We start from the raw sequence: 16,665 nt of genomic DNA on the forward strand, positions 1-16,665 counted from the left end.
TGAGTGATTGTATTTGAGGTTTTTAGGGATTTTGGTCTAAGTGAGAGAAGCACTCTTTGAATGAACTCAAAGGTTGTTCCTCAGTTGTTGAGGGTACTGCAAATTCAGGGCGTAAATAAGTCTGAAGAGTCGGCACATGGCATGCAGAAGATTGGAAGTGTGGGACACGTCCGGAAGGTCGTTGCAGACCTAACAACAACAACAGCAGCTGTAAAACCACAATTGCATGTTGTAGGAAATGTAATGCTCCTCTATTCCTGGTGTTACGGTACGGGGGCTTGAATAGCTAAAAAAAAAAGCACGGAGATAGACCTATAGTTAAGCAGATAGTCAGCTCAAACACAAATTATGAATTTCCCAATATTGCACCTGTTATAAAAGCAGATCCTTAGAAGGTCATATCATACTTTCACTAGATTCTTGCTCATGAGGGCCCCTGCTATGTCCCCATCTATTTTCATGATATCTCACTGTACAGTTTTTGAGAAAATTAAAGGCAAAGTCAGGTCAAAATACATTATTATATTCATCCAGAAAGTGTTCTATGACCAAGTTTCCTTCAGTATGTTCCACAAAGTAAGCAGAAATGAGTTCATTATTCATACTATATGAATGAATAAGGCAACGGTGAGAGGATCTGATGGATCAACAGATGATGTAGACGTTCAACTGTGAGAAGGTCGTGACCCCGTTGTCCAGATGTGGGCGTGTCCCGTTGCAGCTCGCTATTTTAAAAACGCTTGGCAAAGCGACCCCTTGTGATCTCAAAGAGCTCGGAAACCAGGGCGTGCATGATCGGGATTGCACGCTGCAATCGGAGACTAAGTAGCGTTTTTTGTGTTCTCGTAATCTTTCGTCGTCAATAATATATATATATATATATACGTCAGATGAAAGAGAACGAGGAAGGAAAAGCCACCCACAGCATGGAAAAAAAACAAGGAAAATTGGAGCAGACTTGGATCCCAGAAACCTGAAAATCATAACTTTGTGAGAAAACACAAACTTTCTCAGACCATTGATTGTCCTGTCCAAGAGTGTGGCTTTTTTTGGGGGGGGATGTTTACTCCTGTCGAAAGACAACATTGTATCGAGGTTTCTTTTCCATTTGAGGTCAACTAAATATGCATCCTGCATCCTCATGAGAGGGATATGTGTTTCAGAAGCCTCCGTGGTCACTCAGACCGCCCGAACGCAACGAAACAAGTCGTGCAAGTCTGTTTTAGGGTGGATTGCCCCCAACCCCCCCAGAAACAAATTCAGCGTGCAGCCAAAACAAACTCCCGCTGATGGTTTCGCCTCTTGCCTCCGGTCTCTCTGGCCCGCTTCTAGACAGCAGCCGAGGGACCCTCAGCGCTCAGAGGGGAGGAGCGGTGGAGTCCTCCTGGTCCCTCCCACCGCCTATAAGACCAGGGGGCAGACGGAAACACTCAGACAGCAGGCACTCGTGGAGCAACGAGGCAGAGAGAGAGAGCGAGAGACCAAGAGAGAGACCAAGAGAGAGCAAGAGACAGTAAAACTGCTGCCACAGACTGGGAGTAGTTTTTGCTATTGGACACCAGACAAATATAGAAAACAAAGGACTAAGAAAGAGGTTTAGAGAAGGAAAAGAGGACAAAACGTGCCATTTGAAATTGGGCTTTCTTCTGAAGGATTAAACAGAACGAAGAACTGACCTCTTGGGATGTGAAGTGTTTTCAAGTGAATACGAGAGAGAGAGAAAAACACGGCCGGCCGTGAGGTCAAGTTGCTCTTGACCGTTGACTCGGGATCGACTGGTTGATCTTCTTTTTTCTTTTTTTAAAACCCAGTCCTAACTCTGCGTCATAAGGGCTACATCGGACTCACCTGCTTTGGCTAGAAGAGAAGTTGGGGGTAAAGTAACCATTTTTAAAGGGGTGGCGGGCGCCTTTAATCAGCAACGCCAACAGAAGACTCGCCAAGCGGCTTCCGATATAAAGGTCAACCTCGAACACGTGGAAGTCTCCCGAGGAATCGACCAGTAGACCGACAAGTAGCGTCGTTGCGTTTCTCGAAGATGACGTTCGCCATGCTTCGTGCGGCGCCTCCGGCGGGCCGCTTCCTGTACGGCGACATCGCCCTCCTCTCCGAAGACTGACGACGAGAACGTGGAGCGAGGGCTCGGGCTCCGACAGAGCGCAACTTCCGCCTGTCCTCCTCGTCGCCGTCCGCCTTTCACATCAAGGTGAACAGGAAGAGGAAGCTGTGCGGCGCGGGAGGGGGCGGAGGGATGGACGTAGGGCCATGATGGGCAGGCTCATCCCCCAGGGGGTCCCCCCCCCACGGGAGGGTCCGCCAGAGGACCGCGGCCAACGCGCGGGAGAGAGATCGCACCAATTCCGTCAACACGGCGTTCACGGCGCTGCGCACGCTCATCCCCCACCGAGCCGGCGGACAGGTACGAGCCCTTTTATGACCTTTCGTGACCTTTTATCTGTGGCACGTTCATAGAACCAAAATAGGAAGTCTTTGATGGATAGCATGGACAACCCTGTAACGTAATTGTGTGGATATCTCTGATATCTAATATCAATATGTTTTACATACGTTGCACCTTATTTTGAAATGTCGTAATTTTGTGTTAAGTTAAAATTATTGTACACCTTTTTAGATATTTTTCGTTGTTGTAATTTTTCTGATTTCACGATTAGGAAGCGGTCAAGATCGAGACGCTACGCTTGGCCAGCAGTTACATCAGTCACCTGGGGAACGTCCTGCTCCTGGGCGAGGGGCTTCACGACGGACAGCCGTGCCACGCCCCCTCACCGCCGTTCTTCCATGTTAACTCCTCCCCCAACCGAGGGTCCGACCAATCAGCTCAGCCGAAGCACATCTGTACTTTCTGCCTCAGCAACCAGAGGAAAATGGTGAGCAGATGACGAATTATGAATCAGTGAGGGAGAAATCAAACAAAACCAAAATGATAGATATAGTTAGACCTCCAACCAAACAGTGGTATATTATTATTCAAAGAAAATATATACAGCTTTTGATTTATGACATAAATACTGCAGTGATTACTATACTATATTTATTTAGTGACTTTCATTTCCTGTAAACAGAACCAACTAAATATCTTTTTCCAGAAAAGCTGATCACACTGGTAGAGCGAGGCTTCTTTTTTTGGGGGGGGGGGGACTGTGCAGTGCTTAAGGGTCAACTTGGTGTTTAAAAGCTGACCTGAGATCAGTGACTGTGCCTATAAACCCGATTGGCCCTGAGGGGACATTAAAAGCAGAACCTCTTTTAAAGTCCTCTGTTGGGGTTGAAGGACTTCGTGTTATCGTTCAGTCGGGAGTTCGTTTTACTCGAGCAGGTGGCTCCAAAGTTCAAGGTGCTTCTCTGAAACTCACGAGACGTTTCAGTTAGCAGACGAGAACTGACAAGACGAGCACGACCGTGGCGTTAAAAAAAACCAAAAAAACATCCAACTTTAAAAAAAATAAAAAATAAGGAATTTAAAAGGTATTTATGCAGCGAGTGAGATTAACGACCGGGAGCCCGTGAAATCCATCCAAAACCACGTGTATAATTTCAAGAATGCGTTGACGTCAGTTCGAATATGAGGAGGGTTTTAATCATAACTGCTGCAGGACTGCAAAGAGGAAGCAAAGATCTGAATGTGGAAGTCACGAGACGGAAAGAAATGGCTTCATGTACATCCAAAAGCACTTTCAGGGTTTCTTTCTACTGAGCCGCAGGTTTACAATTCAGAAAATAAATTAAATTCACGGATGAGCTTACAATCAATAGTCAGACTCGTCATTTCGGATCACATTTTTCGAAAGCGGTTGTGAAACTTTTTATTCGGGCCTTTTCGACCTTAATAGAGATACAGAAGAAAAACCTGCAGAACCTGATCCGGTGCGAAGTTCAACTCACATTTGATTGATTCGACACAGGAAATAGACATAATCGAGAACACTCCTTGGCGTAAGAAAGTCGTCAGTCTGATGAGAAATAACAGACGATGGATCCCCCCCCCCCCCTATCAGCTGACCGAAAGCCCAAGGTGTGTGTGTGTGTGTGTGTGTGTGTGTGAACGCAGCTCCGGCTTCAACACACGCCGCCGCTCTGTGCTTGGAGATGACAGAGAGGTGACGTCCACTCGGCTTTCCCCCCTTCTCGCCGGAGCCGCTGCCCATTTAGTAGGATTTATGGGTAAGGAGCTGACATCTGGCAGACTCCCCCCCGTTACCCCAGCAGCGTGTGAAAGCTAATACCCTCCTCGGTGTCTAAACCCGGAGACCCTTTAGCTTTGGGGGGGGATAACCCGAGTCTCAGCGGTGTGCGTCTCGCCCTCCCCTCCTGCTTCCCCTCTGAACCTCTGTGAGTGAAAGCCTATACGACCTCCGCGTCTGAAAGCCAGACGCCCTCAGCCGAAAGATAACTAGCCTCAAATATGCATTGCTCTCTCTCTCGTCTCCTTTTCCTTTGGCTCCGTCCTCTTCGTCCTCCTCGTCCTCCTCGCCGTGCTTCACTCATCTCTCTTGCGTATATATCGATCGGCCCGGTTGGAGGTCAGCCGCCGTCAGTATGGGAGCCGCGTAACGCGATCCGGCCGCTGTCAACTCGCCGCATGCAGACGGCGTTTTGGAAAAACTTTCTCTTGTCAAAAAAAACTTTTCAACTGTGCACACTCTGACTTAAGTTTGCCTTTTCTTTTCTTTTGACCTCTACCGTCACACACACACACACACGGGTTTCCCCGTGGACTGTTTTCACACTGGTGCGCTGGTTAGGTGAAACCACCACAGGTGAAAGTCATTACGGGCCCCTAAATAAGAAGAGCAAGAAAAGGCGACGATTTAAGGAAAGATTTTTGAAGTTTTGTGCAAAAAGGAGTGAAAAGACGTCCAAATATATGCAGAGATGCATTTCTTTTTTCAAATATAGAGATGCATTTCTTTTTTCAAATGGCTCAGTAAATTAATAAAACTGCTGGGCACTGTAACATGGCTTAAACAGGTGTAAGGAGTGACCGGATGTTTTTCAGAGGCGGATTAATACGCGTTAATATGCGTAGAATCAATTCGTTGTTGGTTTTTTTCGACGCGAGAACGTCAACCCAGACGTGACCAAGGCGATCCCATGGCTCACCTGGCACATGAATGGTTAACTCTGATTGGAAGAATTTAATTTCTCCCCGTGAAAAGTGACTCTACAGTGGGGTTGTTTTTTTGTTTTTTTTTAAGTGGGTCTGCAGCGCCAGAGCCAGAGCTGGTGATTACAGAGAGGAAACGATTGTGAAGGTAAAACGAGACTTTTGTGTCCTGAGTGCTCTCTTTGTATGTTTTTTATGCTCATTGAGGTTCATCGCAGCTGTCAGCTCCGCTTAGGCCAGCTGCTTCAATTATGCTTATTTCCCAATGCGGGAGAGGCTGAAAGTGAGAAAAGTATACGCTCATTTCCTCTTATTATGTGTGTATACAGTATAACTGTTTCAAAACAAACAGTGCTGTTAGTAATGACTACTGCACAGAGACTGCGGATTACATATTCAGTGGATTACCAATGTGAGTTATTCTGAGAAGAAAACCCATTTTACACAAGTGGAGGATACGTGAGATATTTGATTTATTCTTTGTGGATTTTTTTCCAGAAAACGATCCGGTGCCAGTGAGATTGAAAAACACAACAAAAAAAAACGGGTATCTTTTTAGCTAAAGTTTGAAATGCAGAGGATTAATTGATTATTGATCAGCTTCGGTGCCGTTAGATACTCTTTACGTTCTTTTTTTAATTCTTTTTTTTCCAGCCACACACAAACACACTTCCAGCTACTCTCCTCTGTCGTACACGTGCATCCTGACATATTTTGGGCCTTTTTTTTTTTCATAAGAAACCGCCCCGGGAGGTCAAACTGTAGCGCAGCCTTCAACTTAAAGAGTCTTTTTTGATAAGTGCCGTAAAGAACACGGGACGCTCCCGATGGCTACATCTGTAAATGAGATGTTCGAGGTGAGCGGAAGTGGTGGGGGGGGGGGGGGGGCTGCCGAAATCCCCGCGCTGTCTGGTTGATTGATGCCGATATCCTGTGTGCTCGGGCTGCTGCTGTCAGGTGCCTGGATTCAACCCGACGGCACGATTTCACTTTGTTTTTGGTGGTAAACATCAACTTTTAATGACCTTGAAATGCAGCTGAGCATCATCGGTTTAAATGCGTATTAACGTGTGTGCTTGTAGGTGAAAGGCAGGACGAGTATCGGTACAATGCTACTGACTTATATCGAGTTGTTGTTTGTAAAAAACACTATTCATGTTAATCTGTGTACTGTGTTGTCTTTGGGCCGTAGCGGTTGAAGCGTATTTACAGCTTCTGTGGCGTATTTCTTTTGGCCCGAGGCGGCGAGGGGGTCGATGCAAGTCGATGGCAAACGTAAACAGAAGTGGGAATATTCATCTGCCAGTAACAGCAATCCCTTTTTGAGCTGTGTATGAAAAGGTCAAACATTTTTCAATATTAAAAAATAGTTTTAATTTTTGGAAAAACAAAAATATAACTACTGTTATAGTGCGGTTGCTGTAAAAAAAAAAAGAAGACCATTGTTCTTTTTGTGTTGGTTTTTACGAGCATTTTAAGGCACAACCCTGATTTTAACTTCCAACTCATTTATTTGTAATTTCTATTAAAAAAAAGGGAAAAAATAAACGTTCAAATTTGGCAAAATGGCAACATAACAAATGATGAATACAGCTGGTAATATTTCAAACTGTTCTTATTTACTAACGTACAACTTTTATATAATGATGATTTCAGGAGGGAGGGTGGAAAGCTGCATGGGCGCATGAGAGAGACGGTGGCACACGTGTGTGTGTGTGTGTGCGTGTGTGTGTGTGTGTGTTTGTGTAGTTGAGAGAGAGGAGTGTGTCTGTGTATATATATATATATATATATATATATATATATATATAAATATAAGTCATTTGTAACTTGGAGATGAATGTGAGTGACAGAAAGAAAGATTTTTTAACATCCATGTATGTATACTGCACACACACCCGCACACACACTACACACACACACACACACACACACACACACACACTGGCGGGCTCTCTGTGTCTGGAAGTCATTGGCAGCGCAGAGCGCAGCAACAAATGAGCTAATTGTTCTGTAAATGATTTATCCTCTGCTGAGGCCTGTGCAGCCAGTGTTTAATTCAGCTGCTGCTATTAGAAACACATTGACGTCGGGCTTTGATGGTGAAGTTAAAGAAGCCTGGAAACCGCTCCCTGTGCAACGCCCTCCACACACACACACGTACACACACACTCACACCCACACACACTCGCACACATGCATGACCACAGAAATACTGACACGCTCTCAGACTTTTATCAAAAGCGTTTCGTTCTACCTTGATTTCTTCTTCTTTCTTTTTTTCTCCTTCTCTTTTGCAGCCAGACGGCAGTTCATTGCTTCTTTTCTAGACCCCCCCCCCCCCCCCCCCCCCCCCCCCCCCCCCCCCCCCCCCCCCCCCCCCCTCCTAAAAAGATTACTCACTAAATGAGCGCTGGATCGCGACTACGCTTTCAACACTTTCTAAACTAATGGTGTGCAGGAAGTTGTGGGGAGAGGGATGGAGAAGGAGAGAAAGAGAGGCAGATAAATAGTCGACGATCTCAGCGGTATAATCAACGTGGCCATTTATCCCACAGTTTGGACAGTTTTGTTTTTGTTCTCGATTGTGAACTTTTTTTCTACAGAGATCAAATGAAGCGTGCGCCTTAGGAGATTCTAAAAGCTTAAATGCATGACCGGGGGACACGTGCAAGTAGCGCCGCTAACGACCGCGGCGTGCGTGTGTACAGTCATTGCTCTGGAGAAAGAAGCATTACGTCACCTGCGTGCGGCGAAGTCGACGCCAGAGACGGAAACTAAACCTGAACTCGCTTACTGATAATGCCGCCGGCCGTTGACTTGGTGTTAATGCGCCGAGCCTCGCGAGCGAGGAGCGCCGCCCGTTGGCCTGTCGCTTCATGCTACGCTAACGAGGTGCATCGAAGGCAGCCTTCAAATATATTCATGCGGTGCGTGTGTGTGAGAGTCTGGCTTTGCGTACGGCTATTAGTCGGCGTCGTCGTGCATGGAACCCGTCGGTATATTTTCAAGCACAGATGGAAGCGGTTAAACTCTAATTTAACACCAACAGAGAGAAAGTCGTGTCAGGTGACTAACAAAATCTATTAGCAAAACTATCATTCCGTTTGTCATTGGGCCTCCAGGGAGAGAGGGGAGGGGGCAAGAGCAGACAAATAAATCCATCGCACAGGAGAAGAAGAGCAGAAATTGGCGATGTCGGCGTTTCTTCAAGGGATATCTCTCCGGAAGCTGATGACATGTCGGGCTGTCGCAGGCCTGAAAGAAGCCGGTCTGTTAAAACGTGGGAACAATTAGACGCAACGTGTCGGTGAGAATCACAACTGATTAGTCGATCTCAAGTCTTTCAGAAGATGCTTATTAGCGAAAACCCACCAGTGAGCATGAAGTACACGTCTGGTGCATCCAAGCCACATAATGGCAAGCCTGTGGTTTATTAAGTTAGCTTCATTTAACAAAATGTTTAAAAAAAACGTCTGACTGTTGGACTATTTCAGTGTGTGCGCCTCTATGTTTCCTCTGACGGAGGCTCGTTCACGACAATAATTACAGCTTCTGTTCGACACTTAGAGGGGCGGACTGACGCGTATTCTCAAGTCGATAAATTAAAAGGATATTATCGGGGGGGGGGGGGGGGGGGGGTCGTTTTCATGGTCGAATACCGATCCCCTTATACAATGTCGGGCCGGCACCCAGGAGGAATTATTTTTATTTTCCGACCGGTCGTCCAGCCAGAGGACTAAATTAGATGTTTGTATCTGACAGAATGGATTAATGCGAAGGAGAGAGAGAGAGAGAGAGAGAGAGAGAGAGAGAGAGAGAGAGAGAATATGGAAGCATGGAAAATCCACAGTTATAGGTGAAGGATTAGCCCGGATTGAATTTCAGGGGCAAAAACAATATTAAAGTTTGAATTCGTGGGGGTTTGATGAAGAAGCCCGTGAAGAGAGAGCGTTTTCTTACTAATCTACCCATTAAAGTTAAAACCCCTCGATTTAAAACAAACAATATTGTTCCAGCGCGGCAACATCATCACATCGCACCTAAAGTAAACATCATCAGGTAATCATATTAGTGTCGGACAAATCACCCCCCTGGGAGGTCAGCGGTATGCGTGTGTGTGTGTGTGTGAGTAGAGATGTCATCCGACCGTGCCATATTAGTCTTCTGGAGATTGTTTTGACTACCAGCCCCCCCCCCCCCCCCCCCTCCTCCTGTTTTGACTGAACCAGTCCGGCTCCAGCTGGGCTTCGTCAAGTCTCGCTAAGCGTTCACAGAGTAATGGTTCCACGGTCGGGTTTTTTTTTTTTGGTGAATCACCCGATTGTCACGTGCCACGTCTTTTTTTTTGGGGGGGGGGATTATTTCGCGTACCCCCACTCTCTCTAACCTGCCTCAACTACACCGCGCTTTCCACTGATGAATACCTCCGGGTGTTTTTTCCACAGCCGACCTTCCAGCAAAACAACCATGCAGAGAGCGTTGATGCACTTGTCTCCTCCGGCTGTTTGTGTTAGTAGGAAGCAGAATAACAGGCCCTCCTCATATATATATATATATATATATATATATATATATATGACCCCGGGGTCATTAGGCCTCCGGACATTACTCTGAAAGCCTAAATTCATCTTTTTTTTCTGTCCCGTCTGTGTGTTTGAGCTCTTTGACCATCGTCTACTTCTTATACTGCACGGTGAGACGTGCAACCCGGTCTAGAAGGTACATTTATATCCTACTCCAATGTGGTTAAGTTCAAGCCACAAAGTATTTTGTTCAGGTTAGGAAAAAAATCTTATAAGTAGGACGTCTTTTTTCTCTTTCGCCATGAGTCACTTTTGACTTTTTCATTATTTAACGTAAACCATAAAACTGTTAAAAGATATCGTAGGTAGCGCTTCACGTCGGGATGACGGCGCCTCGTCACCGCGACGCTCCAGCTGGAGGAACGATTGGACAGTTGATATAGTTTCCGTGTCTCCTCACATTTCCCCTTCAATCAGTGGGCGGATTATTCCTGCCCACCTTGATCCCCTTCCAAACACCTACACACCTTTTTTGTTGATGTCATATCCAAACGGATCGCTCCAAACACCCACACCTTGAGCACGGCCTGAGAGGAAATGGGTAACAGGTGTGTGGGGCTGATGAGGGGAAGGTGGGGGGTGGAGGTGGTCGACAGGGGTTAGATAGTCAGCAGAGGACATGGCGTGCAGAGAAGCTGACCCAGCACTTCTTTTGTGCGCTTCCACCGCCGTTTGAAATGTGTATATATATATATATATATATATGAATATTCCACTCATTTGTCCATGAGAATCGACCGCAAATTGGGTTACGAAGATTCATTTTCCAGCCCCGAGTCAATCAAGCGTCAGCCCTGAAAAGCAATTAGCAGGACGTGGGGGGATGACGTGTGTGTTGCGTGTCACTCAACGCTCAATGCCTCCGACTGGAGGCTGAGACCCAAAAGAGAGAGAGAGCGTGGTGGTAGATGGCCTGAGGAGCAGAGCAGAGGTTAGGTGAGGAGGGAAAATGTGATGTTATGTTTCCTGGCCAGATAGTGGAAGAAAAAGAAGAAAAAAAAAAAAAGCCTCCTCAAGCCAGCCGGGGAAATCAAGGCCTCTCTCTGCTCCTGATACCACAGATACATGAGATCACGCAACGGGCCTGTCATGCATGGGCTCACGGTGTCACTACTGCAGGCTGTTATGAAAACCAGCTACGCCGCAATTAATGTGCATGCACGCACGCTTGCTCAACGTGTTTGCAGTCGAGGCTAATTTACTTTATCAAACCCGGGGTGAAGTTCATATAAATAAACCGCGCCATTGATCTCTTTTCCACAATATATACACGCACTACTTTTTCTATTTTTTGTTCCCCCCGGAGAGCCGTTTCACGAGACGATAAAAGAAAAGCTGACATCAAAGACAAGCCGTCTAACTCACCTTTTTAAAGGATATTTAAGTAATTAAAGGTGGTAATCGACTTGTACTTGGACTACTTTAGGAACCAACGGCACAAAAAAAAGGGACTCAAACAAAGAAATGTGTCATTCTTGTGTTTTCTCCCCCATTTCTAGTCCTTATTTTAAGTGAATCCTAAATAACGTAATAATGTTGTTTCTCTCTCGCAGAACAAAGACCGAGACAGGAAGACGGCCATCAGAAGTTAACGACGAGGACGCCAACCACACGGATGAAATGCAACGCTTTTACTGCAACTTGAAGACTTGTCAGACTTGTGATGCGTTTCAAAGACTTTTCAAGGACTTCTTTACTTCCAGGACTTTTTTTTTTATTTTTTTTTAAGGAACTTAAACCAAGCATTTCCCTTTTCTTTTCTTTTTTTCCATACTTTTTATATCGCTTTATAGGAACTTTTCTTTACTTTTTTAGGGTGTTGAAGCACTTCTGAAGAGCCTAACAGTGCTCGTAAAAGGCTTATCAAGACGAACCTTTATAAGAGACTTTTTACTGTATTGTTCAAAAGAGTCTGAGGAACTTATGGCACATGATCGGAAAACAAGCCGCTTTTTTTCACCATGAATACTAAATTTGTCTTTCTTAAGATCCGTGTGTCCATTTAATGTGTAAACTGAAATATAAATGTATATTTATGTGACATAACATTATATAATGAAACTATGTTATTTAACCGGCAACGACCAATCCGTGACAAATAATGTGTAAAAGGTGCAAAAAAACTATAAAAAAAAACAAACATGCTGGAACTTTTAATGGTTTACGATCATCTCTGAAAAAAAAAAATTGTCCGAATGCTGGAAAATAACACACGATGACCAATAAATTGTTTGTATATCTGGGAGTACATTTCATTTATATGTTGGTGGTAATTTGAGCCCGGTGTCCTCTCAAAATCCTTTCCCCTTTTCCAACCAATAAACATTGTGAATATTTTCCACTGAGAAACTCTCCAAACCAGTGGTTTCCTCATGCTTTTCTTCAAGGCCACTAGGGGAGATCCTTCTGAAGACACACAGCGAGGAGAGGTGGAAGCCCCACAGTGACGATACACCTGTAGCTCAGGTCATCTCTCACACTCCCTTTCTTTTAATCCATCTTCGTTATTTTTTTTTGGGGGGGGGGGGGGGCACCGAGATCATAGCGGTCAGAGAAAGACGAGGTTTTTTTCGAAGATGAGGAGGACGAGAGGGGTTAGAGGAGCGGAAGAGAGGAAAGAAAAAGCAGAATTGAATCTGCAGGTATGTCCGTTTGGACATCTGCCCGTGTCCTCTTCTTTACCTTTTTTCCACATGCTCTTTCTCTCCTCTCTTCCTCCGCTCTTCCTCTCTTTTCCCCGGAGTGCCACTGGCCAGAGTATGGCTGGTGATGGCTTTCCAGCGTGTTTAGCCACGCACCACTTACGCCACTCTTTTTTTCCCCTCGTTTCCCCCTTTTTCACCTCTACACATGCACCTATCCGATCTTCCTTCCCCCTTTTTCTCGTCTTCTTCCTTTCTCTCATTGCTTCTTTCTCTTTCTCTTTCCAATCCCTCGCTCCCTCCCTTCTGCATATCTCTGCACTCTTGTTTTTTTTCCTCCAGATTCGTCCGCTGCCTTTATGGAAAATGACCAGTCACGTTTTTCATAATAGCTTCTCTCTCTCTCTCCGTCTCTGCTTTTACAGTTCGTCGCCCCCTCTGGCCACAAAAAAAGTCACCTGCGTTGTTTTTTTTCTAGGATTAAGAGAGTTATACTCTTATTAATACAGTCTATACCCAGCATACTATTTTAAAACCACATAACCAGCTCATTTTCCACCATTAAGTGAAATGTAAATGAGCCGTTCTTTTAATGGAGGCTGACCCCAATGTGCCGCACCGGCTCGTGTGTTTTCCAAATTATTATTTCTTTTTTTTACAATGCTAACAAGCTGTTTCTGCGAACCGCGGTGCCAGTTATGGATATGTTTCCTACGATGAAGAAAAACAACCAACAAAAAACTACTTTTTAGTGGACTTATTGTGTGCGTGTGTGTGTGTGTGTGTGTGTGTATACTCTAAAAAAAAAACACCCGTAAATCTATAAACAGCAGTCGGGTTTCAGAGTCAACGTGTCCGACTTTTCCTCGGAGTGATGTCGTGCAAAAGGACGATGACTTTAATGAAGCAACTCGCAAAGGTGACGAAGGGGCGGAAGAGGTGGTGGATTTAAATTTGGGACTCGAGATTCGTTGTGAAGTCTAGCAAGAAGAAGAAGAAGAAGAACAATGGCGGCCAAACAATGAACTTAACATGGTTGCAAATCCCTTTTCCTGGAGAATAGTTAAAAAAAAATGCAATACCAGCATATTATGCTTGAAATACCCTTAAAACTCGCCAGAGCAGGTTTTTATTTTTTCCCCACACAGGGAAACAAAAGCCTAAATCTCCGGGCACACTTTCAGTGTAAGTGGTCCCTGCTGCTCGCTGGTTCCTGAGACAAAGGTTGTTTAAAAAGATCTTATGAGTCGATGAGACGTAGATAATCTTACTGAGGAGCAGTTTTTTTTCTTTTTTTTTTAAAGGAAGCAATAGCTTTGAAAAAAGTGTGTCCTAATGACTTCTGGTCCAGTTAGTCTGAGAGTCTGATCTCTCTAGCAGGCCGTCTGTCTGAGCAGAAGGAACTGGTTCCTCCCACACAGACCGGATCAGGTTCCCCCCCTACGCCTACACACACACACACACTCACACGCACGCACACACACACAGATGACCATTTACACACGCATACACGCCGATGGACTTCCATATGCACAAAGAGATGGACGAACGCACACACACACACACACACAGGAGGACCTGTGCTATAGCTTAGCTGTCTAATGATCTCCTTATTTTTTGATGAAAACAGATCAGCTGAGAGGGCAGACGTAGTCAATGTGGGCGGTTTTGGACCGAGGTGAAAACCGGAGGTTGGAAGATCGACCGGCTCTTATTATTATTATTATTATTATTATTATTATTATCAAATAATGGATCTCTATGACCCCGTGGAAATCTGATAGTCCGAGGTGGTGCACCAGTGCCAGAGGGTCTGGTGGATGTAGCCCGGAGACGTGTTAAGATAAATTTAACATATTTGGAATATACACGTGGCCTAATGGAAAAAATATAGTTGAGTCCTGAATAAAAACTTTTTTTTTTTTTAAAAACACCACAAACTTTGATCTATTTTATTACGAAAGAAAAAAAAAAGGTATCGCATGACTCTCTCTGTTTGAGCTCAACAATAACAATAATTGATTTTCCTGAACCTAAGTACCTTAATGCATCTCTAAAAGGTAATTTGATTTTTCACTTGTAACTATTTGGAAAGTGCAGGTCATGTTCTCTGTTTCCCATCTTTTACTCCATCTGTCCCTCTGCACATCGAGCCTCCTCATAAATCTGACCTGTCATTGCAAACAGATCTGGAAGGCATGTCGGCTATACGCAGTTATATAATAGCAAATGACTTGATTTAAGAGTCTAAATCATCACCGCCCCCTCTAATGAATGGCGTTAAATGAAAGAAATAGGAGAAAGGGAAGTTACAAGATGTTGTCGTGGTCAAAACGGACAGAAATTGACTCCTTTTAACATAACACATAAACATCCGTTAGTGCATTAACATATTAATTAGGGCAGCTTTAAAATGGCTACTTTAAGGATTATCACACAGTTACAGCTGCTTTAGCCCCCTCCTCCTCCGTTACGGACTTGGCAACATGGCGAGTGTTTTTAAAGTAACCACAACAGCTTTTACAAATAGGACAGGCTCTTGGACTCGCTCTCAAAAAAAAAAACATAAACTTGTCACGTTTGTTTTTTTTTTAAAAACTGTCATAACATGAGAATCAGCGGAGGAGACAGGAGCACTTCCTGTTCTTTTTCCCCAAACTCGTCCGTGTTTTTTGCGCTCAGATGGTACCCAGCTGAATACGGTCTATTAATTAAAGATGGATAGGTAGCAGCGCTTTTTCCTGAAGCATGACCTCCTGTTGACACTGGAGCATGGAGTTTCCTCTCGTGTCCTCTCCTGCTCCGTCGGCCATGTTGGCCAACTTCCTGCCTCCGCTCGAACTGTCTCAATAAAACATAAAGAACAAAGATATTAAAAGAAAAAATGTGGAGGAAAGAGCAAAATGCACCTTTAGGAGCATTAGTCTTTCTAACCCAACTGGGACCCTGAGCTACGCAAACACACACACACACACACACACACACACACACACACTCACTCACTCACACACACACGGCAGGAGTCTAACTGCTCCGAGTGGGAGCTGTGCTGCTGAGGGCCGGATGAAAGGAAACACTAAAACTACAACGAGGGAAAGACAGGTGGCCAGTTTGGCAGCTCCACACACTACTGCACGCACACACACACACACACACGCACACACACACACACATGCACGTGCACACAAACTCCTTCCTCCTCGACCCCCCCTCCCCCTGTTGTGCACACCTGTGAAAGTGCCAAATCCTGGACTCTACCTCTATCAGCTCTCCAGCTTTCTCCCTATACCTCCGCTCTCCTTCTATCTCTCTCCTCCCCCCGCCCCCACGATGAATCTCTCTCTCCCCCTTTTCTCCTCCGTGTCAACATTCCTGTTGTAAGCTAGCACGCTGGCTCACCTTTAATTGGTTGTTAAAAAGACATTTCCTGCTCGTGAGGATACCACCGTGGAAGCCCCCTCATGTGATTGTACGGGACAGCGTGTTTTTGTTGTAGTTGCATACACACATGAATGTGTTTTATTCCTGTAATCGTCATTTATGTTCAGCCACCTGAAAAACAAGGAGACAATGAACACCTTTGTGTTGTTGTTGTACGCCTTGTGCAATGTTTCTGTCTCCCCGACACATCCTGACTGTAAGAGGTTGGTCTTCAGGTTCTTTTCCATTCCCTGGAGCTCGAGGATCCGGCCAGGTATTGAAAGCCGCTGATTGTTTCCTCGTTGTTATTCCTCTGCCTTTCCCCCTTTTTTTTATAAGGTAGAAGTCTCCCGGGTAGCTTAGAGTGAATGTCTTGACTCAGTATTAGTGTCGTACCCCAAATGAGCAACGGAGAACTGATGTGTTTTACTTTATATTTGATGCATTGATTAACTCTGCTTATGATTCATTTTTATTAAAATAATAGCAATACAACCAGCAGATATTCACATTTAAAAAGGCTGGATTTACCAAATATGTTGACATTTTTGCTTAGAAAAACTCAAAATGATCAAAACAGCTGCCGATTGACAGATAAATTAATCAACACTACAGCTGGATGCTTGTTCCACATCGCAAAGCCTGTTTTCGTATATTCACGTGTGAATTGATTACATGACAAATAAGACTTACTGTGTATTTTGAGTGAAGTTTAAAACAAAAAAAATCCAGCTAAACATTGACTATATTTACGTGCATGCACACAAATACAGAGTGATCGTATTAAGACAATAGTTTGATTTAACTTTAAGACATGTGAGTTAGGAGTTGCTTGTTATCACCAATAATTGTGTATCACGATATCTTGATATATGATTTCATTCATGATGTG

The 16,665-nt window shown here is 44.6% G+C and overlaps 1 protein-coding gene across 1 annotated transcript; it reads left to right on the top strand.

Annotated features, from left to right (window-relative positions):
• The first annotated feature begins 2,038 nt into the window (after positions 1-2,038).
• Positions 2,039-11,325, top strand: LOC117745656 (basic helix-loop-helix transcription factor scleraxis-like). Its single transcript, XM_034554128.1, is given in 3 exon segments — positions 2,039-2,419; positions 2,673-2,888; positions 11,265-11,325. Coding segments are annotated over 3 exon segments (636 nt in total). The 3' UTR covers positions 11,304-11,325.
• Positions 11,326-16,665: the final 5,340 nt, after the last annotated feature.

Source organism: Cyclopterus lumpus, chromosome 16, assembly GCF_009769545.1.
Source record: "Cyclopterus lumpus isolate fCycLum1 chromosome 16, fCycLum1.pri, whole genome shotgun sequence".
Lineage (NCBI taxonomy): Eukaryota > Metazoa > Chordata > Actinopteri > Perciformes > Cyclopteridae > Cyclopterus > Cyclopterus lumpus.